We start from the raw sequence: 26,241 nt of genomic DNA on the forward strand, positions 1-26,241 counted from the left end.
GGTGGGTAGTATCTGACAGTATCTGGGCTTCCACTTGGGCTAGGGGCAGGTGCAACCCCAAATTGAAAATCAAAAAGGAGGTGAAGTGGATCTTGGGGCTATTCGGACGTTATCAGCCTGTTGGCTGACCCCGCTAAAAGAGAGTGCCAGAGCTGTGCTTTTTTTTGCAGGTAAAAGCAATTCTGTGTGGGGGCCCACTCCTGCATTCACCTGACTTCTCTCGCCCTTTTGCTCTGCAGATTGGCGCATCAGTGGGTTGAGGTTGGGGCATGTTGTCCCAGGTAGTGAAAGGGGAGGATTGCCCAGTATTGTACATCAGCTGGAAGCTCTCAGTAAGAGAGATCAAGTACAGTACAGTGGAGAAGATTAGCCATCGAGTGGGTGGTCCTCACCCTCCAATACTTTCTATTATTGGCACACTTTCTCCCTCTGTTCCAATCACGCCCACTTAAATGCCAATGTGCGGATCACTGGTGGGTATCTGGCACTTCAGCGATTCAAGTTTGAGGTGGTTCACAGGCTGGGGTGCAGATAGAGGTGGCAGATTTCCTCTCTAGCCCAGGGGAATTGACTACAGACCAGGTGCAACAATTTTTATCTGGACAGATCCCTGCCAAATTGTGCCTGATCCCCAAATCCCATTTTATTACCAAAATAAAAGTGAGAAATCATATGTATGTTATTATTTTTGCTGTTCCTAACCACCATGTGGGTATGACAGCATTCAGAATGCTGCTGCCCACCTGGTTCATAACCTGCTGACGTTTTCTCATGTGACTCCTCTAGTGGGGTGACTCCACTGGCTTCCTGATGCATAAAGAATCAAATGCAAAATGCGTTTTTGTCTGTTGTCTTTCAGCTTTTGCATTCTTGCAGATTCACTAGGCGTTGGCACATTTTCTAAGTGGCTCAAGGTAAGACTGATAAAATGACTAAACATAAAAGTAAATGACCTGTTTTTAAAAATATACCCAGTAAAAGGCAAAGAAATTTATATTTCGACATTGTTTTGGTATTATATCCTAAGGACTAGAAGGACTTCTCTTGTTCAAATATTTTAGGAGCTCCTCAAACAAATAATTTAACATTTTTACAGCCACTGTGGTTTTTATGTGTTTAGAAAATGTTTATATACAGATACTGTAGCACCAATAGCATGATATTGGGTTATACAGATTTATATGGTGAATCTGTCCTACCATTTCTCCTTTAGACTGAATCAGTGTTTGACTATAAGGATTTAACTTAACAGAGATGGTGAATTTACCTTGTAGCAGATGGAGTCAATAGCACTGTCTGAGGAGATGTGCCACCCGAGGCCATGACAGTTGCTGTTGCCACAGAGACTGGGAAGGAGGCAGCAGAAGGATGTACTGTTCGTGCAGGCTGGACATTAGTTTGGACCACTGGCATTGGGGCAATCTGAATGAGCTGGAACACATTAATACAACTTGCTTTACTTATGCTAATTACCCAGTAAATGCTGAATTTGTGTGGTTGTTGTGTTGCCTGACCTACCTTACTTCCAGGTTGCACCCCATTTTGAACAGGAAGAGGCTGGGCCACTAGGGAAATGGGCTGTGGAGGTGTTGATCCTGGTCTTACTGTTGTCATGGGAACCAGCATCTTGTTTTGTAAGACTGGAGACCGTGCTTCAAGAGAAGAAGAAAGAGAGAGAGACAGAGACAGTGGAGGGAAATGAAAAGATTTGCACCAAAAGATAAGACGATTTTGACACTCAACTGTAAATTTGCAACGATCTTTGTTCAGCCTGTTCAGATAAGAGATATCGTTATTCTGCCTCTTTTTCCTTTTCAATCTTTTCTTAAGTTTAAGGCCTAAATATTCCCACACATTATAGCCTTTTAGATTTTGTAACCATTGTGTTATTTTTGGAACAATAATAAATTTATTCAGCAACACTACAACTATACTAAATGATTTTTCCAACAATAAAAAGAAAGATTTTGCAACATCATCATTTTTTAAAAATTTTTTAATAAATTATTTTGCTAGGTTTTACCAGAGAATGAAAAACTAAATTGTAAAAATAAATGATTTTGGAAATATCCCCATAATATCACTTATTCTCATGTGTTTAGCACAGTTGGCATTAGGATAATGATGCTAATGATTGAAATAAAAGTAAAACATAAGAAGTATTTAAAAATAAATGTGACAATTGGGATATCTTGAATGCTATACTGATATTGAGGAATGCTAAGTCAATCCCTCCATCTCACCTCTTCCTCCTGGGCTGACCCCTCCCACTGCTGGCACTGAGGCATATCTCATCCCTGGCCCAGCCCCTGCATGCAATCCGTTTGACAATGATAAGTGTGCAGGCAGGGCAGAGGGCAGGGCAAGAACACCGGCTGACTGGTGGGTCTGCTGCGGAGAGGGGCTGTTTAGGGTGGCTGTTGCTGGTAGAGTTGGAAGGATGTACTGCACCTGGGTGACTTGTTTGCCATTGGTAGGGGGAGTGAGTGAAGCTCCTGGGAGGAACTGAGGCTGAAGCAGAGGGAGAGGCACGGCGCTGTTGTTAGGTGCTCCGTTACTTGTGGTGGGGCCTGGCAAGGGTTGGGGCGGGGTTATGAGCTGAACAGTGGGTGGGTTTGGGAACGCTCCTCCAAGTACTAAACCTGTGACTAAACCTCCTTGCCCAACAGGTTTGGGAGAGGACGCAGGAAAGTACCCACCCCCTGCAATGGCCCCACTTCCTGCTGCCCCTCCTCCACCAATCAGAAGCTTGGGCTTCCCATCAGGGGATGGAGCCCCAAGAGGCATGCCCCCTTCAGCAGGCTTCCTGGCTATTGCAATGGGGGCACTGGTTACAGGTCTATCCACATTTGTTACTACCGTGGGGGCTGTTCGGACCGTCCCTGGCACCTGTAATTCTTTTGCTTCAGATGAGAGCGTGCCATTTAGGCTAAAACATTTAGGGACCTGGCCTGCTCCTCCATCTCCCATTCCTCCGCCTCCTCCCTTTCCTTCTTTTATTCCTTCACACAGTTCTCCAGCCTCTGTCTCCTGCTTTATCATACTCTCTGCACTCTCTCTCTTGCCTTCTGTCTCTTTTTTTGCCGATTCGCCTCCAGGAGATGAGAGCAAGAGGGAACGAACCACTCGCTGGAAAGGGGGAGTGAAAGGAAACAAAATAACAAAAAAAAATGAGAGGATATTACCAACTTCTCTTTATGGACTATAAATATTCACTTGACTTCCTATGAATATGAAATCTTGGGACTTATATGCTGACATAAGCTGCCTATCATAAACAGCAATAGCAAGCCTCTGAACTGAACAAATTGTTTATAAAATTGTGTCATAATAATAACCACAGCAATTTACAGTAAAGCAAAATGCATGAATTCAATTCAGAAAGTCAAACTACTTCCAAACTAAATGTAAATGTCCTGTAGAAATTTACCTTGCCATCGATTTCATCTGCAGGGTCATTCTCTTCATCACTGTCTGTCACCCTCTCTTTGCACTTAAGGTCTATTGAGCCCTCTGGAAATGAATCACCTGTAAGTGGGACATAAAGAAATATGAGACAATTAAAACTGCATGATGCACCATTAGCTTGCATTTTGACACCAGAAAATAGTATCTAAGCATTTGGAAGTCTGTGATGAGCTTAAAAGAAAAAAAAGACACAAAAGTAACAAAAATGCCAATAAAATTAATTATTAATTAATTAATTATTATTAGTTATATTATTATTAACAGCTACAACAATAATATAGGTATTGGTGCTTAACTATAAAAATGAGGCTTGTATTTGTACCAGAGTATGCATTAAAATCTGCGATCTCTGGAACCAATGCAGACATTCCTGTTACAGTCATATCAGCCATTTAACTCTTATAGGCTTATGCGATGTAACACGTTTTCTCATTGACCTAAGAATCTGTAATCATTTGTGAAGGTGTTTTGTACTCTTTAATATTAACTGGCACCACCTGGAAGCTCTGTATACGTCCCCTAATCTGCTGAAGGATTGTTAAAGTAAATTAAAATCTATCAGTGTATATCCGCCTTAGCTAAAAGATTAAATAAGGCTACAACGAAGTGTCAAATCTACCATTTTAAAAATAATGTTTATGGTGATGATGATTAGAAAGTTAATAAATACACTGTTTGTTGTTTTGCTCTCACGTGCTGGTGTTGTATGAAATTCTGACTCGACTTCTGACTTCTCCTGCATGTGCGTCACATAGCAGGCATACTGATGCTGCATATTTACAAGATTTCTGTTTTGTTCTGTGCTCTCTTAGTAGATTACACTTAACTTTTAATTTTCCTTCACAGTAATCACCAGAAAAACACCAAAAAATCCAAACAGAGACAATGAAAGCTAATTTCATCTCACGATCTGAAGTCTTTGTGGCTGTGGTGTGCCATGTAACGCCCTCCCGTACTCTATTTAAACCAGAAATATTTTTTAGGCTATTGGTTCTGGACTATTGCATCAACTGTCATGATTTTTTTTTTAAATGGTAAATCACAAGCAGGAAAAATCAATATCAAAATGAATATATATATACTAGTGCCATGAGCTAAAGTTTCTATAAGACACTGCTGGAATTCTCATCACCTGGAAACCACTCGCTGCTGCCGAGGATGACCCCATACGGATAGCTTAAAGATACATGAGATTACTGTGGATATTACCACTTGGAATCCATGAAGATGGCTTAGGACTGCAATTTCCACGAACAATTTTTGCAGTCAAGTCTCCATCATTGAACAGTTGATAACTTCATCAAAATAGACTTCAAGTTAAAACTATAATGAATTTAGAAACAACTCTGACGCTTATGTTCATAAGTTGCTCATAAGACCATAAGTTCCTGGTTACACAATTGCACTTTTTGACGACATAGTATACAGTTTTTTATAAGGGAAATTATTTATAATCGCACTATCCACTGTCACCCAGATGAGGATGGTTCCCTTTTGAGTCTGGTTCCTCATAAGGTTTCTTCCTCATATCGTCTCAGGGAGTTTTTTCTCACCACCACAGCCTCTGGCTCACTCATTAGAGATAAATCTATAAGTTTAAAATTTATATCTGAAATTTATATATTCCTGTAAAGCTCCTTTGTGACAATGTCCACTGTTAAAAGTATATAAATAAAATTTAATTGAATTTAATTGCTTTTTCTTTTACCCCCGTTGCTTCTCCTGGCTTAAGATACAGAGGAAGTTGCTTTATCAGAGGAGGGAGTGTGTGCTTGATTAAAAATTAAATGTTTATTTCACCTCATGTAATATAAGCATGTTGAATGTATTGTTCGATATGCAGATGAATTGAATTGAGAGCCTCAATATGATATGCCATATCGTTACACCCCTACAACAGTCTGTTAAGGTCACTGAAATGATGTACTCAAGCATTACTCACCTATGACATCATCGTCTCCTTCTTCCTCACAGATGACCATTGGCTCTTCATCACTAGTTACATCCTCACTAGTCCCACGCTGTGAGACAGGAGGGGGGCAAGTCTGAAATGAACTTACTCCATTCTGACAAAACAGAGAGAGAGAGAGAGAGAGAGAGAGATAAGGTTGGTATTACTAAGCCAGTATGCTGTTTGAAATGTTATCAAGCACATTTCTGACCATACCTTTTCTTGATCCTTTTCTCCCTCTCTTCTCTCCGGGCTATTCGCTGCACTCTGGGACAAAGCACGAGGCCGTGTCTGCTGGCCTCCTCCCGGCCCTCCCCAGTTTTCGGACTCTGGCGACATCCAGCTAGGCCCTGCTCCCTTTTGCTCACCCCGCTGAGAAATTGACTGGGTCTCTAGAATGAGTGGAATCAGTGCAGGAGATATATATATATATATATATATATATATATATATATATATATATATATAAACACACACACACACACACACACCAGCCATAGACCAGCCTAAGAGCTGTGCTGTTCTATTACCGACTGTTTGTTGTGATCAACTCTGAGCAGTTAGCAATTATTTCTGATAGCAGGGCTAGGTATTTTTAAATTAGCAGACACCATTCTGTACACTACAATGCTTCTGATTTTAATGCCATTTCTGATAACTGAGAAATGAAACTACAAATTTTACAAAAGATCAGAGAATGTAACCTGTTCTCACATGATGCTATTGTTCATTTTGCTGATTTCTTGTCATTGCTGGGAATTGAGCTTTTTTGTTCTCTGCTGGTTAAAAAAGGTTTTCAAATAGTTGTTTCAATTTAAAGTGTTTGATGTAATTGCTAGTCCATCAAGTGAAAGTGGGTACACTTGCTCCAGTCACATCATTTTAACAAAGCAGTATGTATGAGCCAAAACCTTTCTATACTCAGGCTAACAGACCTGTGCTTTCAGAAGCACTTCGTTCTCGAGTTTCTTTAGCTCCTGGAGTGCCTCTGCCCTCAGACAAAGACTTCCTCCTGTCCTTATTACACCATTTCCAGTCAGGGTGAGCCCTGAAATGAGCCTCCTTAACCTGAAACATAAACAGTTTGATAGAGAGACAGACCAACACACTGAGAGACAACAAAGCACAAAAGACTGCAATTATACCTGGAAGGCAAGGTCGTGGTACTTCTGCTTCTCCTTGGCACCTAGAGCATACCACCACTCACCCAGGATCTTACTGACTGTGCGATTGTCCTGGTTTGGGTGCCTCTGGTGCACCAGAGCACGATGACGCTTGCTGAAGATCATGAATGCATTCATTGGCCGGCGTATGTGGTCCTTCTCTCTCTGTGGGTAGAAACAAGGCACAGAAAAGGAATGTCTTTATAAATTTGCAAATGGCCCAGTATGATACTGTCAGTTTCCAAAAAAAAAAAAAAAAAAAAAAAAAAAACACCAGCTAAAGGTGGCACTATATTGTGGTTTTATATTCACTGGAAAAAATGATCTGTTAGTAAAAGTAACAGGGATGTAACAATCACATTTTTCCATTTTCATTTTGATTTAAGAAGTTTATGTCAATACTGATCCAATACTGGCATCCTCTTAGTAACCAAATTGTTGTGTCCTTTGTTCACCGCAAGATCTGTGTCAAGTTCGTCAACATCACAAGTGTTTATGGCATAAAATATATCAGTGGCTCAGATCAGAAAATATATCAGATACGATCTGACAGTGATCCAGAATTTTAAAATCATCAGCCCCTATACTGAGTCTTTATCAGACTGGTACATCCCTTAAAAGTACATCTGAAGCTAAATTTGCAGTGTAAACCACCTTCTTGTCACTGTCTTTGGGCAGAGCGCTGAGTGATTGTGTCCGTCTCTTCACTGGACCAGTCAATGCGGCAGGATCTTGGGCTCCACCTGAGTAAAAGCTAATTAACCAGTTAAAGAAAGGGTCATTTCAGAATTCTCCCTTCGCTGTTATGATTTTTGATTAAACATTTTGCTAAACAGGCATGCTGCTGACTGCAACTTCAGTTAAACTGACAAAGATTCTCACAGTAGTGAATTCCCAAATCACAACGTTAGATAAGCCTGGACTATAAATATGTAGCACACAGATATTTACAGATCATCAGCATCACTCTCCGTCTCACTATCTCCTCCTCTCTCTGCTGGAGGATCACCTACAGAGGACGGTGGGCAGGAGGGCGATGCTCTTTCAGCAACTGATTGGTCATCAGTCATGAGAGCTACTCCACATTGTGGCTCTATAAGGTGGCAGAAAACAGTGAATGAAACCTTCATCATTTCATTTATTTCAAAATTTTAAAAGATGTAGTAAGGGATTATATTTCAGTCTATATGCTGAGAGTTGCAACTATGGAGTTATTATACTATTAAAAATCAGAATTTGAACATTATTATTCTGAATTTGTATCATAGCATCTAAAATTGAAATTCGTGGGTTGAGCAATGTAAAATCTGAAACCGAATTTCATGCTGAAGGATGAATGATTGAACATGTGAAAATGAAGTGCTTGTATATTTCAAATTCAAATTCAAACTCAAATGTTATTGGTCACCTACACAACCATACACGGTACAACATACAGTGAAATGCTTTTTTTCAACTGTCTGTGATATAAAAATAATATTTACATAAACCAGAATTTACCTCTATACAGGTAGGAAAGGAAAAATATAAAAATATAAAATATGATATAAGGGATACAAAGATCGGTGGCAGAAATAGTATGACTATATTTTGAATAAGGTGCATAAAAAGCATCTAGCATCTCTATTAACTAACATTTTTAGATTCACTTTCAAAATAACATCCAGGTAACTTGCAGGCAAAAGCAGTCAAACACAGAATCTCTCTCATCTCCACTCACTCACACTGCAGCACATTGACCTTTATCACAGTGGAATTGGAAGTCTTCATCAAAGCAGTATATCACTCCTTCAGTTTTTGAACATTGTCTATTGTTAAAAGTGCTACTGTAATAAAAATTGAATTACACTGAATTAAAATTATTTGCAGAAGACTTTCTTCAGCTATCATATTAGGAAACATCAGCTTACGTTGACACTGATGATAATTAGTGTTGGTTGTGTGATGCTGTTAATGTATTAAAATAATCTTATTGTATACTAGATTGCTTATTTATGCATTTTCTTAAACAAACACTACCAGAAGCAATCAACTCCTCCCTTAGCATTGGCAGTGTACCTACGGTATATTTTTTAAACAATCAGTTTTGACCTTGACAATTGGCAGCTGTCAAATCTCCCCTTTATCTGGAGATCCTAGAAAATGGTGAAGCTCAGCAGTTAAGACTCATACTTGCATAAGAATTACATCCATTAAAACTTTCAGTCAAAATTTACACCTCATTACAGTATTGAGACAGTGCTGGTTAAAGTGGTAAATGACCTACTACTGGCCTCTGATCAAGGTTGTGCTTGAACGTCCCGCTACTTAATTCCGACAAGACAGAAATGCTTCTACTAGGACCACGGGCAGCTAGAAGTAAGCTTTCTGATATCATACTCTGATTAGCCTTTATTGTCTCCCTTAGGAGAAATTTGTCTTGGGCAATCGAGAGAACACAGCTGACATTACAATATACATATACAATCAAACTACACTGACAAGCAATTACACCCAGATCCGTATACACAGCAGAACATACACACCATACAATAACCAAACATACACACAACATACACAAATGCCATACATCAGTTACTGCACAAATGCCCTGTACCTAATATTGCCCAAATACCTTACAATCAAATATTACACAAATACCCTACACATCTCCCCCTAACAAACACACACGCATTATCTCCTACTGTTCAATTATTTGATAATTGATAATGGAACTAAGCAAAATTTATACCTGTTCAACTTACAGTTTCGTATTCTGTATCTTCTGCCCGAAAGCATCAACTCATACTCTTTGTGAAGGATGTGTTTTGGGTCACAAATGATTTTAAGGCTCTGTTTCCTCACAGTTTTCTCAAACATCTCCTGAAGAGAAGATGAGGGCAGTGTGCCACTTATTTTTCCAGCCCTTCTAATCAGGTTTTGGAGTTGTGATTTGAGTTTAACAGACAGGTTACCAAACCAAGTTGTAATACCATAACGGAGAATTGATTCAATGGCTGCCCTGTAAAACAATAACATAGTGCTTTTATCCACTCCATGGACCCTAAGCCTTCACAAAAAAATGCAAAGGCTGGCTAACTCATGAGCAAACATACTCCACTTGATGAGCCCACTGTAACTGAAAATCAAAATGAATCCCGAAGTACATATACGTTGTTACCTGCTCAGCTCTCTGCCCATAAGATTTCAACTGGACTGTGGTCACCAACAGACCTTGGATCAAAAACCATTTCTTTAGTTTTTTTGAAGTTTAACATCAGGTTGTGCTCCTCACACCACTGAACAACCTCTTCTATCTCTGACTTATACATAGCAATATCTGAATCTATATTCAAAAATTTAATAAAGTAATTATTTGTATACTGGTTTCTATAATCATTTGTATGTAGTGTAAAAAGAAGGGGAGAGCTTACACAGCCTTGAGGAGCTCCAGTACTTAAAGCCTATATGTCAGAGACGATTGAATTAACTTTCACCTGCTGAGAGGGATCTAATAGATGTTGTACTTCACCTTGTAGGTTCCCTAAAATAATGCGTTCAAATGATTTCATCACTACTGATGTTAGTGTTACCAGTCTGAAATCATTATTAATATTCCTGGATGGCCTTTTAGTTACATGTAAAAACACCACAGTAAATGACTTTGGTGTAATTATTGACCCCAGTTGCTCAATTGAAGCTCAAGAGACCCATAAGTGACCAAACAGGTGTGTCTCAGTTTGCCGTATACTCCCTATTCTGCTGTGTGCCATCACAGAGCATCCTAAATATATAAGGCTTCCTCGCAACACATGCCCTGCTGCTTTTCCAACATAGCATTGGAGAGAGTGCATTGGTGTGTTTGAGGCCAAAATGTGCAAGAGGCTGAAAAGCATGGCTGCTTGTGAGACTTCTGGCTGACAAACAATTAAACATAACAGTTTCCCTGTGTGACGTACTTGATGTCCATAATCATGCCTTTTTTTTCTCAGTGTTCATGTCAAACTAATCTCATTTAAATCACAACTAATTCACATTTTCTGTAATAAATCTCCAGATTTTGGCCATTTCACATGCTGTTACACTGCTAAATAATATTTTTATTGGAGTAGACGTGAGTCAAAATAACTGCCAGTTCTGCCTCTGAGAAACAGCACTTTCAACTCTCATTACCTTTTATGGAGTTTTGTGGGTGTCACTAAATGCATATGAGTTGTAGCATCAGTGTGCGTTACATTTAGGAGTGGCTGGCATTCATCAACTTGCACATGAATATGAAGAAAATCAGCATTACAGAAATGTTTGTAAATCTGGCAAAAAATTTTTTTTGCTTGGCCTGTGAAAACATTTACACACATCTTTACTAAATGATTGATAAATGAGGCCCAATGGCCTTTAATGAAGAACATTCTTGTTTGTGACTTTTGGGCAAATATGAAATTTTGTGCAACTTTATTGCAGTCAAAAACTCTTCTTCTCCATGTCCACTTAATAATCACAGTTAGATGACATTTTGTAGAGAGGGAGCAAGCAGCATGATTAAAAAGCTGAACATGCTGACTGGACTCGCATGCTTCTTGTTGTTATGGTAACACTGGATTACATATAGCATGCATATAAATGAAGGCTGCCTACAGCCCAATTTAGGATTCATATCAACAGTTCATTTGGAATCTGCAATCAGAAAGAATTCACTGGCAAAAATCTATGCATGTAAACACCACTGAAATGCTAGTCTGTGTGTGGTGCTGGTTAGAGTGGTGGAGTCCTGTGGTGTTCCCCTTCCACTGATCTAGAGGGGAGGTGGAGAGGAGCTGACATAGTGTTACGACTCTAATGTAAGAGAAATCACTGTAACGCGCGCCCTCTAGTGGCTCATTGCATTATTGCACAGAAAGTTGGCTAACTACTTCAAGCTGCTGAGCAATCGCTATTTACTAGGTACTGCAGAATCTTATTAATAAGCTAATTAACTAGCCAAGATCAACACATGCACCCTAACATGCATGCTAACATTGTAATCACTAGCCAACTTGTCCAACTGATTCTTATTTAAAATGTTAGCATGTTTACTTTGTTATATTAAATGAGGGGAGAAAGGATTTTCACACCATAAATCTTGGCTAGGAATATCTTGCTTCCACGCTTTTATTTCTAGCATTGCTGCCGCCTACTATGCTGCAATATGCTGCAGTGTGAGTGAGGGGAGAAGAGAGGGGTTCTGCATTTGACTGCTTTTGCCTACAAGATACCAGGATGTTATTTTGAAAGTGAATCTAAAAATGTGAATTAATACAGAAATTGAATGCTTTTTAGAAATAGCTGTGAAAATTGAAATTGAAGTATGAAATTGAATTTCAGTTAAAAATTCAAGTTCAGATGGTACAATACAAAAAAATTAAAATTCAGATTTTTGCATTGAAATTCAAATTTAAAGTGGCATGATTCTCCATATGAAACATTCAGTCTAACATTCATGGCTTACCTTTGCTCTGTGTTTGACTATCTGTAGGATGGTTGGATGAATTTGATTGGCTGGTCTCCAGGAAAGGAACCAGTGAATGCCAGGGAAACACTTGCACTGAGCGAGGCTCCACATTAGTCCAGACTACCGAAAGACAGAAAATCAGAAAATATATATTATATATATGTAAACAATCTGAGTTTCTTTCTTGCTTTTTTTAGATAACATAAACACTATGAATTTCAATATATGATCGTAAATTTAAACTAATTCAAAAAAGTACATATGAATATGTTAGGACTTTTAGACTCCTAAAAAAATTTGCAATATTTTATGCAATATTTAAGTAGTCAAAATCCTCTTGAGCTCTCCCCACACAGGTTTTCAGTGGGGTTTAGGTCAGGGTACTAGGAATGATTCTGTGCTCGTTGAACCATTTTTGTATGGATTTGGATGGATGTTTTTGATTACTGTTCTACTGGAACATCCAACCATGACCCAGCTGTAGATTCTTGGCAGAGGCAGCCATATTTTCATTTAAAATCCATAGGTACTTTATGGAGTCCATGATGCCATGTATCCTAAAGGCTGGTTTCTCCTGGACGAATGACCTTATGTATGCATGTAAGAGCAACAGAAATGCAAGTGGAATTATTCACATACCGGCTTGTGTATCATATGAACATATGGAAAATTAAAAGCAACATCCACATCTCTGTCCATCTGAATTCCAAGTTGAACTGTAAGATGTTTAGTGAGTTCATGTACAGCGATGTTAAACACACAGACGGATCTCCCATTAAAACTTTCAGTCATCATCATTATCATGAGCTGCATCTCAAATCAAAAACCCTCACCTTACATTCAAAAGTTGATTTAGAAAAAATGTTGGTCTACAAGGTCTGAATTCTACTTGAGAAAATTTTAAAATTCAAATACTAATTGTAATAGGAAAACTGGTTAGTGTTAGTACTCAATAACAGAATAGTACATAAGTATGCAAATTGAGACTGAAGTTATTTTGTTTATTCTGTTGTGGATGCGCTGTCACATGGTGCTAAGCTGACCCCACAATTTATGTTGGTACTGCACCACACGAACATGTACCACTAATTTCTAAGGATGTGCACAAGCGACACTCCAAACTACTGCAGGATGCGCATGGCAGCCAACTTGTGTACGCATACGTGTAGTTAAAAACAAATACAAAAGAGTCTTAACAAGGTTCCCAGGTCCATTGAATAAAGGTTATGTTTGTGGTTAAATGAAAGAAAAGGCTTTCTTCTGGCACACTTTCCAGTTTGAGGGCATGGAGATGACTTCTAAATGTAGCTTTAGAGACATGGTGACTCCAATATGCTACCATCTTCTACAAATCTCCAACCATGATCATCTCTAATCATCCCTCTTAGTCTGCTACGACAACTCTGGTTGTTTTAAATTTCTTAATTATCAGGCATGTAGCTATTTTTGTAACCATTGCCTGTTTTATGAAGGCAAAGAGAGTTTTAATTTATCTGTGTATTCTCTAATCTTCCCCATGTTGATGTATGGATAAGAAAATTTGGCCTCTCTTTTGGACAAAAACCTGAAGTGCCGCTTTTGATGATTCTGAGATGGAAATTTTTCTGTGGCATCCCTAATAAATATTGTTAATTGACATCACCAATATACATGTCTAATGTTAGCTAAGTTGAATACACACTGATAGATTTTATTTCATATTAACAAACTCAAAGCATTCCATTTACCTTGACAGAAAGTGAGGATGCCCTGCAAGTCCAATAGAGAGCATGTGAGATTGTGGAAAGTGGGCGGGGCTTCCAGGCAGCATCAGTTAATATCGAGTCATATCGAAACACTATTGAGACCGTTAAAATAAAGTGCAGCACAAAGCTGTGATATAACTCTCCTGCTAGAACAACGCGGTTAAACATATGGAAAGAAAATAAGACGCTTGCAAGTAGGCTTGTACAATATAAAATATTATCCCCTTATATAATATTACATTGTCATGATATCCACTGACGCCAGTTTGGAGTGGGGGTTGATGCTGTGAATGTGTGTGAACCATAAAAAGAGATGGAGTCTTTTTTTGATTAAGCTTCTTTTTAGTCTTGCATATATTTCTTTCGTGTTTGTTTGTGGAGTAAACACAACCCATTCTGCAGCATTCTCTTTTGACTCATCATTGTGAAGGAAAATGATCTGAACATATGGAAATTACCCCAGAGTGGCAAAAATTTTAGCACACTCTGGCCCTAGAGCTCTCAGAGAACAGAGCCTCCCCTGAGTAGAAAAGGTAACACTTGTATGAGCTTTCAGTCAAAAATATGCCAAAAGAGCAGTCTTTTTCTCCGATATTAACAAACAGTTCCTGGAAGCATGGTAAATATTCAAAGCACTATTGCTCATGCGATATTGCTTAAATATATAAAGTTAATTGTGATAATGGCTGTTGGAAATGCTGATTTCCCTGTCTTTATTAGGCTAGTGGTTTTGGACAAATAAATTTTTTATCACAATATTTTAAAAGGGAAGGCTTGCAAGAAGAAAAACACTTTTTGTCAAGGTGTGCTACATTAAAAATGCTATCATAAGAGGACAATCACTAGCACCCCCCCCCCCCCCCCCCCCCCCCACCCCCCAAGAATTCATATACTTTTCTACAGTCTTACCTGTGCCAGGTCGTCCCATTATAATGTCTTTGCGAGGGGCAGGATGCGGAGACTCTGCTGGAAGAATGAGAGGCAGTAGGGCAGTGGGACTTGGATGGCAGGCCACAGGTTGTGGTAAAATCCCTCCTTGTACATCTGCATGATCACCTGGCTTTCTGTCTTGCCCTCTCCCTCCAGAGCCTGAACTGGCAGGACCAGTGGCTATACTGGAAGAAGAAACACAGCTGGGGCTCTGGCTTGAGTATGTTTGATGACCAGCTGCTGCAGTAGTTAGTGACTGAGCAGAGGTTACCAGCACCAAGGTGGGGGCAGAGTTCCGGAGCAGTACTGTACCATTTGTGGCAGCTCTGTTAATGGGAATAGGAGCCTGGAGACCCACAGAAAGGTGAGGTGGTTGACTATGCTCTCTAGAGCGGGAACCTGTTCTTCTGTTCAAGGGACCCTCACTGAATTTTGCCAGTGGCACATCAGGATTGCGGACAATTACGGGTGAATCACGCAGGGGAACAATACGGCGCGAACTGGGGTCCTGGGGCAGTGGTGAGGGAGGTGTAGGAGAAACCAACATCGGTGGAGGGGTGGATGCAGCAGAAGATGAGGGACGACTAGTTGTACTCCTTGGTCGAGTAAAGGAAAGAGAAGAAGGTGTGTTTGACTGGCTTTGAGGTGATACTGCTCTGAAGGCTGCAGGATTGAGACCCAGTGGCAAGTCACTTAGTTGGGGATCAGACTTAGTATAATCAGGTGCAACAGGAAGTGGGGGTGGCGGAGCATCCAACTTACGCTTGCTGGGACTCATAGGCACAGTAAAGGTCAGGTTGGTCTGAAAAGTGGGCATAATACCAGATAGGTGGCGATCCCGCTCTGCACTGGGGGTACCCAGCTTGGTACCACTGAGATGGCGTGGACGTCGAGGGGTGAGAGATGAAGGTGCAGTGATGGGGCTGAAATTGGCTGGGCGAAAACCAAAGAGTGGAGATGGTGAAGGAGATGGAGCAGGGGAGAATGGTGACTGATTGGACACAGGGGAAAATGAGGGAGTGCCTGAGCGTGAGCTGCCCAGAGACACCAACATGTTTGCTGCCTCACACTCATCAAAGTCAAAGCGTGACAAATCACGCGGCAGCTCTTGCGGTAGGAGGGAAGGCAAAATTAGACGAGGACGCGAGTCTCCTCCACGACTGCTGGCTTCACTACTGTCATGTGATGTCTCATCCCAGTCAATCTCACTGCTGGTACGACCTCCTAGGCGGAGATCAGGTGTGAGGGTGCCTGTACTGCTGGCACCACTTCTGTCTCTGCCCAAACTGCCTCCTGCCTCCATCTCTTTAGTACGCATAGACAGATGACGGGAGCAGTAGCCACGTCGCTGGGACTCCTTAGAGCAGCCCTCACGGGAACACAGTCGCCGCCACTGCTTCCCATTAAACTTTTTTCGGATTCCTGTGGGAGTACATACCACATCCCCCTTCTTATACTTCTGCTGAGCAGCTGTGAGAGGTGTACGAGAACGTGATGAAGAAGATGAGCTTGAGCCTCCCCCTGATGTACCATGGGAGCTGGAAGTGGATGTTTTCTCCAGAGAGCTGCGAGAAGAGGAGGGAGGCAGTGGAGGCAACTGTGGGGTAGAAGAGATGACTGCAGCCCCTGCAGCTGCATCCATTCCCAGCAGTACAGAGGAGGGGCCAAGGGATAAGTGGGGTGCTAATGTTGTGCCTATGCCTCTCACCACTGACAGATGAGGGCTGAGGTAGTCAGGCTTGGAGAGAATGGGTCGATGTTGGGAGGGCACGCCCGAAGTTTTGGTGCCCATGGCTAAAGTGAGGCCACCCTCCCTGAGTGGAGCCATGCTGAAATGGCTGACCTCCATGTCCTCTTCTGGGGCTGGTGCTTGTAAAGAAATCCTTTCCCTTTCTCGTTCTTTTTCAGATTGCCTTTGCAACTCCCTCTCTTTCTCCAGCTCTTTTTGTCGGCTGCATTCCCAAGCTCTGTCTGGAGCTATGCTGAGTACAGAAGTGATGGCAGTGCTAATTGAACAAGATGAAGAGAGTGGTAATGAAGAAGTTTCAGGGTGTATCAGTCCTGTAACTAAGACTGGCCCTGTTACCCCATGCACCATGCTGAAACGACACAACTCTGATTCCACTTCCATCTCCTCTTTATCCTCCCACTCCCTCTCTCTTTCCCCCACCCTTCGACCTTCCTTCCCTCGGTCAGTAGGCTGAGGCAGCTCCAGGTCCCATGGTGGAACCAGAAGGCGGAGACTCTGCCGTGAGACCCACACTGCTTGAGCAGTTTTTTCCCTCCAGTCCTCCTCTGGTCCAGTTCTATCCTTTTCATCTGCTGGATCCTTTTGGAGCTGGACACGATAAGGGAAAGAAACAGCAGGGTGAGGGTCCACCTGGGTGATCAGGCCTTCTCTGTACCACTGTTGTGCCCCCTCGCTCCCTTCACTGCCACCTCCAAAGGGCACACACACGCGTGTTCCTATGGGCACAGATGCATGCCCCGGAGGGGGTGCATCCAATACCACGTCTACCATATCAGTAACCACTCGGAATGGGTATTTGCATATTGTTTCCTCTCCATGAAACTGCACCTCCACACTTCCATGCTCTCCACTGACTTCTCGTACAACACCAGCACGAAAAATTCCTGATGACTCTCGTCCTCTATCAGGTGGCCACCTGTCCCCTCTTCTTGTGCTCACTCTGGCCAGGACCCTCTGGTTCTTTAAACCCTTAGCAAGCGTTTGTGACAGCCCAGCTGGTAGGTTTTCCTGTGAAGGCTCAGGGCTAACATGAGATTGGCCTCCTTGAACACTGGAGTGGGATCCAGATTGCTGTGTCGACACCTCAAGGTCAGCTGAGTGCTCACTGGCTGTGTCTGTGGAGGAGCAGCGCTGAGGACTAGACGTGTTTATCTTTTCTCTCTCACTATTCTCATCTCCCACTCTGTTTGACTGTGCTGCCATGCTGGTCTGTATGACCCCTGAGGTGCTGGCAACAGGTACCTGGTTGCTCTGACTGACTGTATCTGTGTATTCAGCTCCAGTGGTGCTGCCCTGACTAGCACTGGAGCAATTGTGAGGTGTGCTGCTGTTACTCTGTGGGGGAGTACTGGAATTTCCATCATTGCCATGGTTTCCAGCATAGTGCTCAGAGGTATACTTTTTCTTCGGCACGCGGGCCTTAAAGGTGGCTGTCTTGCGGCTGGATGAGGGATTGGGGCTGTTACTGTCGCTCTGTGTTCCACCTGACTTGAAGCTCCGAGAATGCTCCTTTCCCTTCCCATAATCCCCTGATACATCTAGTAGTCCTTCTCTTTTTCCCTCTCTCTCTGGGGTCCTGATGGTTCTAACTAGCTCATCCTGTGATGAGTCAGAATTTGAGGATATCAATCTCTTGGGAGAGGAGGGTGAGAGCCTGGGTTTTTCCTCTGTGTCCCTCTTCTCCTCTTCTGGGCTTGCATCAGTCATCCCCCTTCTCTTACTCCCTTTGGCTCGTGTGGATGGAGGTGACCGTCTGCCTTGTTTTTTAAAGGGCTTCATATTCAATAATGTTTAGTCCATAAGTTTCCTTATATGTTCCAGCCTATCAATATCTTGCACTCTGTTTCTCTCTTTCATTCTGCCCCTTCTCTCTTCTTATTCCTGCTGTGTCCCATTTTTTTTTTGGAAATTCAACCCTGCAGTGGAAACAAATGCAAAACAAATTACTTTTGGTTTTAACACTAGCAATATTTTTTGCCTTTTAATTGTCATTATACATTTCTTACATAAATTATACATTTACTTCAAAAATGTATTATTGCTTTCATTATGATATATTGTATAATGTAACTTAATGCAATTTAGTAGCCTACTACATGCCAAAACAACGCTGAACTGAACACCAAGAAAAGTGCTTGCCTGGACAAGTCACACACTGGTTTTTGTTTCTTGGCTGGAACAGAGGAGGCGGGGGAATTCCTTGTTGACTGGTATTTCAGTCTCTCTCTCTCTCTCTTTCTCTCTCTCTCTTTCTATTTCTCTCTCTCCTTCACTTGTTGACCCAAGTGACCTTTATGCATTTCTTAGACATTCGACTCACAATCCTAAACTTCCTTTCAGACAATCAGGTATATCTCAGACGACATCGTTATCTTACTCTTTCTCTGTCTTTATCATTTCTCTACTTCTCTCTTTGAGTCTTCCTATACTGTTACACAACATCACACATGTATGCACAACACCAACTTATGTGCGCAAGCTTAGTTTTTCAATCTTCTGGGGCTTTTATATGTAGCTTATAAAGTATCCTGTTTACTGAGTGTCATTCAGTTCAATGCTAGGGTGCCTGAGAATGATGTAAAATGATGTAAAACATTATATTGCGAATTATGTTGTATTACACATCATGTATGACAATGTAATAATGTGTGCGAAGCTGTACTCCAAAACGGTACCATTCTGTTAAGAAAACCACAACAACCATAATGTTCACATTTCTTTGCTCTGTAATACAGTTTGCAAATAGAAGCTGTGATGTCCTGTGCACTGCTATCACTAATAAAAGCCTACCATAAAGTAATTTAGTAAGATCATTAATCATCTATCGCGAACAACTGTATAAAAATGTACACATATAAAACGCCAAAACGAACCATACCGATTTTAAGCTAATCACGGCTTTAGTAAGCTAGCTTTTCTAAGATAAAAATGGTTTTATTTCGAGTTTGGGTGAGTAGTGGACTAGCGTGTAGTGCCGAGCTCTCGTTTTGGCCGTAGTGCCCTACTCTGCGCGTACAACCTCCTATCTCTCTCTCACACACACACACACACACACACACACACGCAGTAGTGGAGTGACGCAGGCCTGTCCACAACACAAGGCCGCAGTGCATTTTACGCTCTACAAAGCCTCGAAATAATGACAAAGGCGACATATAACACTACACAGTGTACAACTGCGCTGTGACATAGCAGGATTTATGCATCTATAAGCACTAAAATGAGAAGAAACCGTTAAATTAACCTGTGAGCGAGGCAGCAGTATATACTCGTAAGGCTAAAAACACTCTACGCAGTATCCTATCAGCAGATCTGTGTTTACTCTGAGACAGTTAAGAGACGAGGGCCACACGGACGAGAAGGAAAAATGGGTGGGTTGGTGAATTGTAACACAATTTCGCCGCGTTATGGAAGTGTCTAAGTTTTTTTATGTACTGCATACTTCATAATGACTTCACTGTAGCTACACTGCGCAAGTTCTCCGAGCCGAATACACACTTACGGGTATCCGCTATAGTTCAAATATATATGAGGAAAAAGTTTCAGGCTGACTGTGCACCTCTACACGCCTGTGTGTGTGTGTGTGTGTGTGTGTGTGATGAGCGCTAAAAGCCTCACGCTTCACTGCCATTATTTCCGAGAAGGACACAGTGGTTACAACTGTTGGAGAAAACACCCATCGGGTAAACTCTACACAGCGCAAACATCCACCGCACTGCTGCACAAGAAAGATTTGTAGCAAGCTTTAAACTCACCCTTTCAATATTAACAGTGTCGATCAAATAAATATTGATTGGAAAACAAAATGGATAAGAATACCGAATCTTCGCGCAGGTTTAAACGGTAAAAACGCTTTTCTTCCGCAAAGCCACTCCAAATGAGGGGAAAGTATAGCCGCTTATGGCTCGGGCTACACTACAGACGCAAAATGGTGAATGAAGTCCAAAGCCTTGACAACTCCCCGCTACAGCCAATCAGCGCTCACTGTAGGTTACAGTAACCAATAGGAACACGAATAACATTAGTGAAGGTGGAGCCGACTATCAAAGTGCAGCGTACTGACAGAGCGTTCAGTCCAATCGGGTTATGGGAAAACAAGAAACAGCTGGTCAAACCCGAACCGGTGTCATCCAATGGGCATGTAGGGAATGTCTAGTGAAAGGGAGTAGGCGGGCAAAAGCAAGAAAAATAGCACGAATTACCAATCTACGACTGAACTCAGCTGAGAATACTATACACAGTATACCATGCACAACGGGAAGTGCCGGGATCCTTAAAGCTAAATATTTAATATAGTAAATTTAAATAGAAGATGTCAAATATTGTTTAAAAAACCTGTTGGGAGAAACTGTGGGTTAATGATCTACGACTTTAGAGCTGGAGAGTGCATGGTATATTACGGCACCAAATACAAGGTCATTATTTTTACAGGAATGATGCTATGCTATAGTTATTTGAAACAGACTGTTTCCTGTGAGTGAATCAAACATGAACGATTGCAGCCAATAACGGAGCGGTTTCCGTTTTTTCACTCTTAAGCCCGCCTCCGCTTTCGAAACGTGTAGAAAGTAGAGTAACGTCATCAAATCGACCTGTGATTGGTCGGTGATAGTAAACCTCCTGACCAATGAACAAGCACTACAGCGAGCTCATTATGCCTGTTGCCATTACTGAGACCAAACAGGAAGAGTTGTGAACAAAGGATTACAGTACACTAACGTCAATAGGATATATGTGCGGTAGAATCCACGTTTATATGTTACACCATAGTGTCTTATTCATGCTGTGTGAAGCCACACACACTTTCAGACTTTATGCATTCAGTGGAGGTGAGATCTAAATGTAAACTAATCAGAATATCTATCACTTTAAGTGAAGTGAAGTGACTTGTGGCCAAGCGTGGTGACCCATACTCGGAATTTGTGCTCTGCATTTAACCCATCCAAGTGCTGGGGAGCAGTTGGGGGTTCGGTGCCTTGCTCAGGGGTCTGACCTCAGTGGTGGTATTGAGGGTGGGAGAGAGCGCTGGTCATTCACTCCCCCCACCTACAATCCCTGCCGGACCCGAGACTCAAACCCACAACCTTCAGGTTCACCTTCGGGTTGCAAGTCCGACTCTCTATCCATTAGGCCACGACTGCCCCGTGGGAACATGTAGCGCACAATATAATTATGTTTTACAGTTCAGTACTACAATACTATACATGTCTTTATCTATTACCTCGACAGGGTTAAGTTACAAGTGTGTCTGCCTTTAATAAAGCACTCATTTATAGTCCAATTAGGATCTGAGAGCTATTACTAAGCTATTAATAAGTCTTCTGTAAAGAGTTTCTATAATTTCTACATTAATTTACTGTCTTCAGTAATAACTAGTATATTACTTTAAATGTGTTTTGTTGTTCAGTACTGTAACCCGTGTAGTGTGGCCAAATATTTACAGTACTGGCAGAACTGTCACTGTTATTCTTATTGTTCATCGTAGCAGTTTCTTATAATGTGATATAGCCTTTTAGCATTTTTATTGTTTAACTTGATTTTGCTTGGATTTTAGCAAGTTCTTATTGTGTAATTTTATATGTTGTTTTTCTTTTCATGTGGACCCAAATAACTGCTTAATGAAAAATTTTAATCAGATACTGACTCCTTCAAAATTATTTAACACATATATTTGGGGTTTAAAAACAATTTAAGTGAAACATTTCAGTGGTAGATTTTACAGTAATATACTGTAATATACAGTAAAATGTAAAAATACAGTACAATGTGCCATTACCATAAACAAACATTACAGCAGGAAGTACATGCCAACTCTGGAACCAGAACGATACTGTACATTTACAATATATTTTTTTACAGTGTTCCACCGTGTTTGTGGTCTGTGGCAATAATAAAAATGCCCTGTTACATTGATTGATTAAATAATTAATAGCTCTGAAAGTCTACTCCAGGTTTGAGCCCTGGGTTTTACCTGTGAAAAGTGCATTTGTTGCTAAAAAAAAAAAAAAAAAAAAAAAGGGACATGAAGACCAGAGAGCTGTCTATGGGACAAAAGCTAGCCATTTTGAAGCTGAGAAAAGAGGGAAAATCTATCAGAGTCATTGCTCAAGCATTGGGCATAGCCAATACAACAATTTGGAATGTGCTGAGAAAGAAACCACTGGTGTACTAACAAGCAGACATGGAATCGAAAACGACAGTAGTTGTTGACAGAAACATTGTGAGAGCTGTGAAGAAAAACCCAAAAAGAAATACACTGGATTATGTGTTACTTTGTAAGATATTACAGTACTTTGCTGTAAATATGTTTTACAGTTATTTACTGGACATTTAAAGTACTTTACTGGCAACTCTGCTACCAGGAAATTACTGAGAATTTTACAGTAAATGTTTTACAGTGTATTTTTGAAATTACTGTACAGTTTTGTTGTTTTTAACAGAAAATGAGTATTGAATATTGAGAAAAAATACTTTATTTGTATGCATATATCATACGCTGCTGCCAGTTTCAGATATGCCAAATGTTATCACACCCTAACTTAAGGAACGAAAAAGTCCAGCTGCACAGTGTTTCGCAGAACAGAGAGAGTGTGTGAGAGAGAGAGAGAGAGAGAGATAGTATGCTAACACTATCCAGTTCATTCCAAACTTTTTTTGACAGGGTAGAAAACAAAATACACAGATTATATGACAACACAGTCTTTTGGCAGCATTTGATTTTCAGTTATACCTTGTGAAAACAAAGCATATTTAAGTGCGTAATGAAATGGATAAATAATAATAAATATTAAAAGTACATTTTTCATTTCATGTAATTTCTGGAAATACACCTAAAATATACTTTTCTGTATTTTTCAAAATGTGTTTTTAAAATAATAATTTTTAAATTATACTTGTGCCTGCTGTAAGCAATTACACTTAAATAAATGTATTTCTTAACACATTTAAGCATACTTAAACAAGGATATTTAATTGGCATGCCAGCTTAAGTGTATTATTTAAAAAGTTTATCCTTAATGAGCAAGCCAGAGGCAATGGTAGTGAGAAAAACTCCCTGACTCATCTGGGTGACACCAGATAGTGCAAAAGTAAATATTTCTCTTCTATAATGTATATATATATATATATATATATATATATATATATATATATATATAGTATATATAGTCAAAAAGTGCAATGGTGTAACCAGGAACTTATGATCTTATGAGCAAATTATGAATATGAGCATCAGAGTCATTTCTGAATTCATTATAGTTTTAACATGATGTCTATTTTGTTAAAGTTATCAACAGTTCAATGATGGAGACTTGACTGCAAAAATTGTTCGTGGAAATTGCAGTCCTAAGGTTATCCAAGGAAGAACATCCACAGCTATCTTTATGGCTTCTTTGTGGTACCATCCACAGTAATCTCATTGATATTTAGGCTGTCCATGTGGGGCCATCCTCCGCAGCAGTGCATGGTTTTCAGGTGATGAGAACTCCAACCAGAAGTAGGGGATCAGGATGGATCAGGCAGGTCCGGAGAGCAGAAGAAGTCAGGATCACTGGCATCTCAGGAGTAGCATGTGTAGCTTGACGGAGAGAGAGAGAGAGAACAGAGATTACTAGGTATACTCATTGTTACGGGACTCTGGCAAGACTAGCTGTGACAGCATAACTAAAAGGGAGAGCCAGAAGCTAACACAGACATGAGGGAGTCCTGGGACATAAAGCAGCAGCCACTCCACCATCAACACACCTGAGTGAACGTGTGAGAGTGGGGGGGCGACAGCATCCAAACATCCCAGTTCACCACAACACTCTATGCCTGTGAAACTCTCCAGACCTGCTCCTTTACCTAAGAAAACTATTCACAAAAGGCTTGACTAAACAAATATGTTTTCAGCCGAGACTTAAACACTGAGACTGTGTCTGAGTCCTGAACACTAAGTGGAAGGCTGTTCCATAACTGTGGGGCTTTGTAAGAGAAAGCTCTACCCCCTGCCTCAGCTTTCACTATTTGAGGTACCAACAAAAAGCCTGCACCTCATTGTTGCAGGCGTGGTGGATCATAAAAGACCAGAAGTTCACCTATGTACTGCAGCGAGACCATTTGACCTGTGGAGTTGTACTGTACTGTGATGGCTTGGGACTGCGATTGCTGTGGTGGCTTTGGGGTTGCAGTTGCTGTGAGCAGTTTTGCACTCAGGTCTCCATCAGTGGACAGTGGATAGGTTCAACAAACCAGACTTCATGGGAAAACTGTAATGAATTTACTGGTTGCACTATTTGTCCATGTAGTACACAGTTATAGAATGGAATTATTTATAATTGCACTATCCGGCGTCACCCAAATGAGGATGGGTTCCCTTTTGAGTCTGTTTTTTTGAGTCTGGGAGTTTTTCCTTGCCACCGTCACCTCTGGCTTGCTCATTAGGGATAAATTCACACATTTACAATTTATTTTGATTTAATTTAATTTGAATGTATTCATTTCTGTAAAGCTGCTTTGTGACAATGTCCATTGTTACAAGCGCTATACAAATAAAACTGAATTGAACTGAATATGTTTTATAATGTATCTGTAGTTTATTAGAATTTCTCAGAGTAATTACTGCATTCTACTGCACGCACATCATGATTAGAGCATCCATGTGTGTGCATGAATTTAAATTAAAATGAAGTCAGTCCAGGTCAATGTTCAGGTAGACTATGAATTTAAACACTTCTTGAAATATCTAGTAGTACCAAAGTGGGATTTAACAGAACATGAATATAGAGCCCTTTAAAACCTGAACTGTGCTCAATCCCTGACTACCAGCATAAATTAGCCTGGGTCAGTTCAAGACTCGCATTCTACACTATATCATTGCCTAGAGCTTAATGTTGACTACCTTACTGTATAGTTTGGCTTTAAACTATTTTCTTGCAGTGTTCCTGTCAATTCTGAATTTTAGAATCAGAATCTTTTTTTTTTTTTGCCATGTACATTTACATGTATTAGGAATTTTTCTTGGAGTTTGGTTATAACACAATACATTGAACACACACATCTCAGACAACACAACACAATTACCATCCTAATATATGAATATTGCACCTAATATACATATATTACACCTTAAGCAGAAATGGTAGGCTCAGTTGTAATTTACATTACAGTGGAGGTAGAAATAGCAGCTGGATGCAGTTCAGGGTGCATTAAAATGGAGTGGAACAATTGTGATATATAATAAATAATAGCAATGATACATAGTAATGACAATATTAATAAATAATACATTTAACAAATCATAATAAATAGTACTATTCATTAATAATATTTAAAATAATATTTAACTTGTAAAATAACAATAAATAAATAAATAAATAAATAAAATGCAAGAATCTAGTGCAGGAGCCAGTAATACAATTATTCATAATAACATTTACTGCAAGTGCCAGGTCAACCCAGTCTAGTGACTCCAGTTCCCAATATGCACCATAGCCTCCAAACATGGCCACACTGGACTTCATTTCCCACAACACACTACCGTGCTCTCAGTCACTGGATTTGGATTGTGCACACCTGCATGCAATTACACACACACCCACATATACCCTTTGAAAGAGACTCTTAGTCACAAGAACTTTGCAAAGTATACACTCAATTCCTTTGTGTCTTTGATGTTACCAAGCATGTTTATTCTCTGACTGATCTTTGCCGGTTTTGACCTCGGCTTTGTTCTTTTTTGTGCATTTTGCCTACTCTCTGACATCCTCTTTGTTGATCGCCTGTCCTCT

At 40.5% G+C, this 26,241-nt stretch overlaps 1 protein-coding gene across 9 annotated transcripts in view; it reads right to left on the minus strand.

Moving 5' to 3' along the window:
* Nucleotides 1–20,415, minus strand: part of cica (capicua transcriptional repressor a) — a 36,425-nt gene extending 16,010 nt beyond the window's left edge. For 7 of the 9 annotated variants that reach the window (XM_053231265.1, XM_026928228.3, XM_026928226.3 and 4 more), the window contains exons 1-13: nucleotides 20,230–20,415; nucleotides 14,704–18,390; nucleotides 12,047–12,169; nucleotides 7,534–7,675; nucleotides 7,237–7,336; nucleotides 6,565–6,747; nucleotides 6,355–6,487; nucleotides 5,636–5,811; nucleotides 5,411–5,534; nucleotides 3,431–3,528; nucleotides 2,244–3,129; nucleotides 1,519–1,652; nucleotides 1,268–1,431 (exon numbers count right to left, since the gene is read on the minus strand). In XM_053231265.1, the coding sequence (XP_053087240.1) occupies nucleotides 1,268–1,431; nucleotides 1,519–1,652; nucleotides 2,244–3,129; nucleotides 3,431–3,528; nucleotides 5,411–5,534; nucleotides 5,636–5,811; nucleotides 6,355–6,487; nucleotides 6,565–6,747; nucleotides 7,237–7,336; nucleotides 7,534–7,675; nucleotides 12,047–12,169; nucleotides 14,704–18,253 (5,813 nt within the window). In that variant the 5' untranslated portion in view covers nucleotides 18,254–18,390; nucleotides 20,230–20,415. The remainder of the gene's footprint in view (nucleotides 1–1,267; nucleotides 1,432–1,518; nucleotides 1,653–2,243; nucleotides 3,130–3,430; nucleotides 3,529–5,410; nucleotides 5,535–5,635; nucleotides 5,812–6,354; nucleotides 6,488–6,564; nucleotides 6,748–7,236; nucleotides 7,337–7,533; nucleotides 7,676–12,046; nucleotides 12,170–14,703; nucleotides 18,391–20,229) is intronic. The other 2 variants (XM_026928225.3, XM_026928222.3) reach the window with 2 other exon arrangements.
* Nucleotides 20,416–26,241: the final 5,826 nt, after the last annotated feature.

Source organism: Pangasianodon hypophthalmus, chromosome 29, assembly GCF_027358585.1.
Source record: "Pangasianodon hypophthalmus isolate fPanHyp1 chromosome 29, fPanHyp1.pri, whole genome shotgun sequence".
NCBI lineage: Eukaryota > Metazoa > Chordata > Actinopteri > Siluriformes > Pangasiidae > Pangasianodon > Pangasianodon hypophthalmus.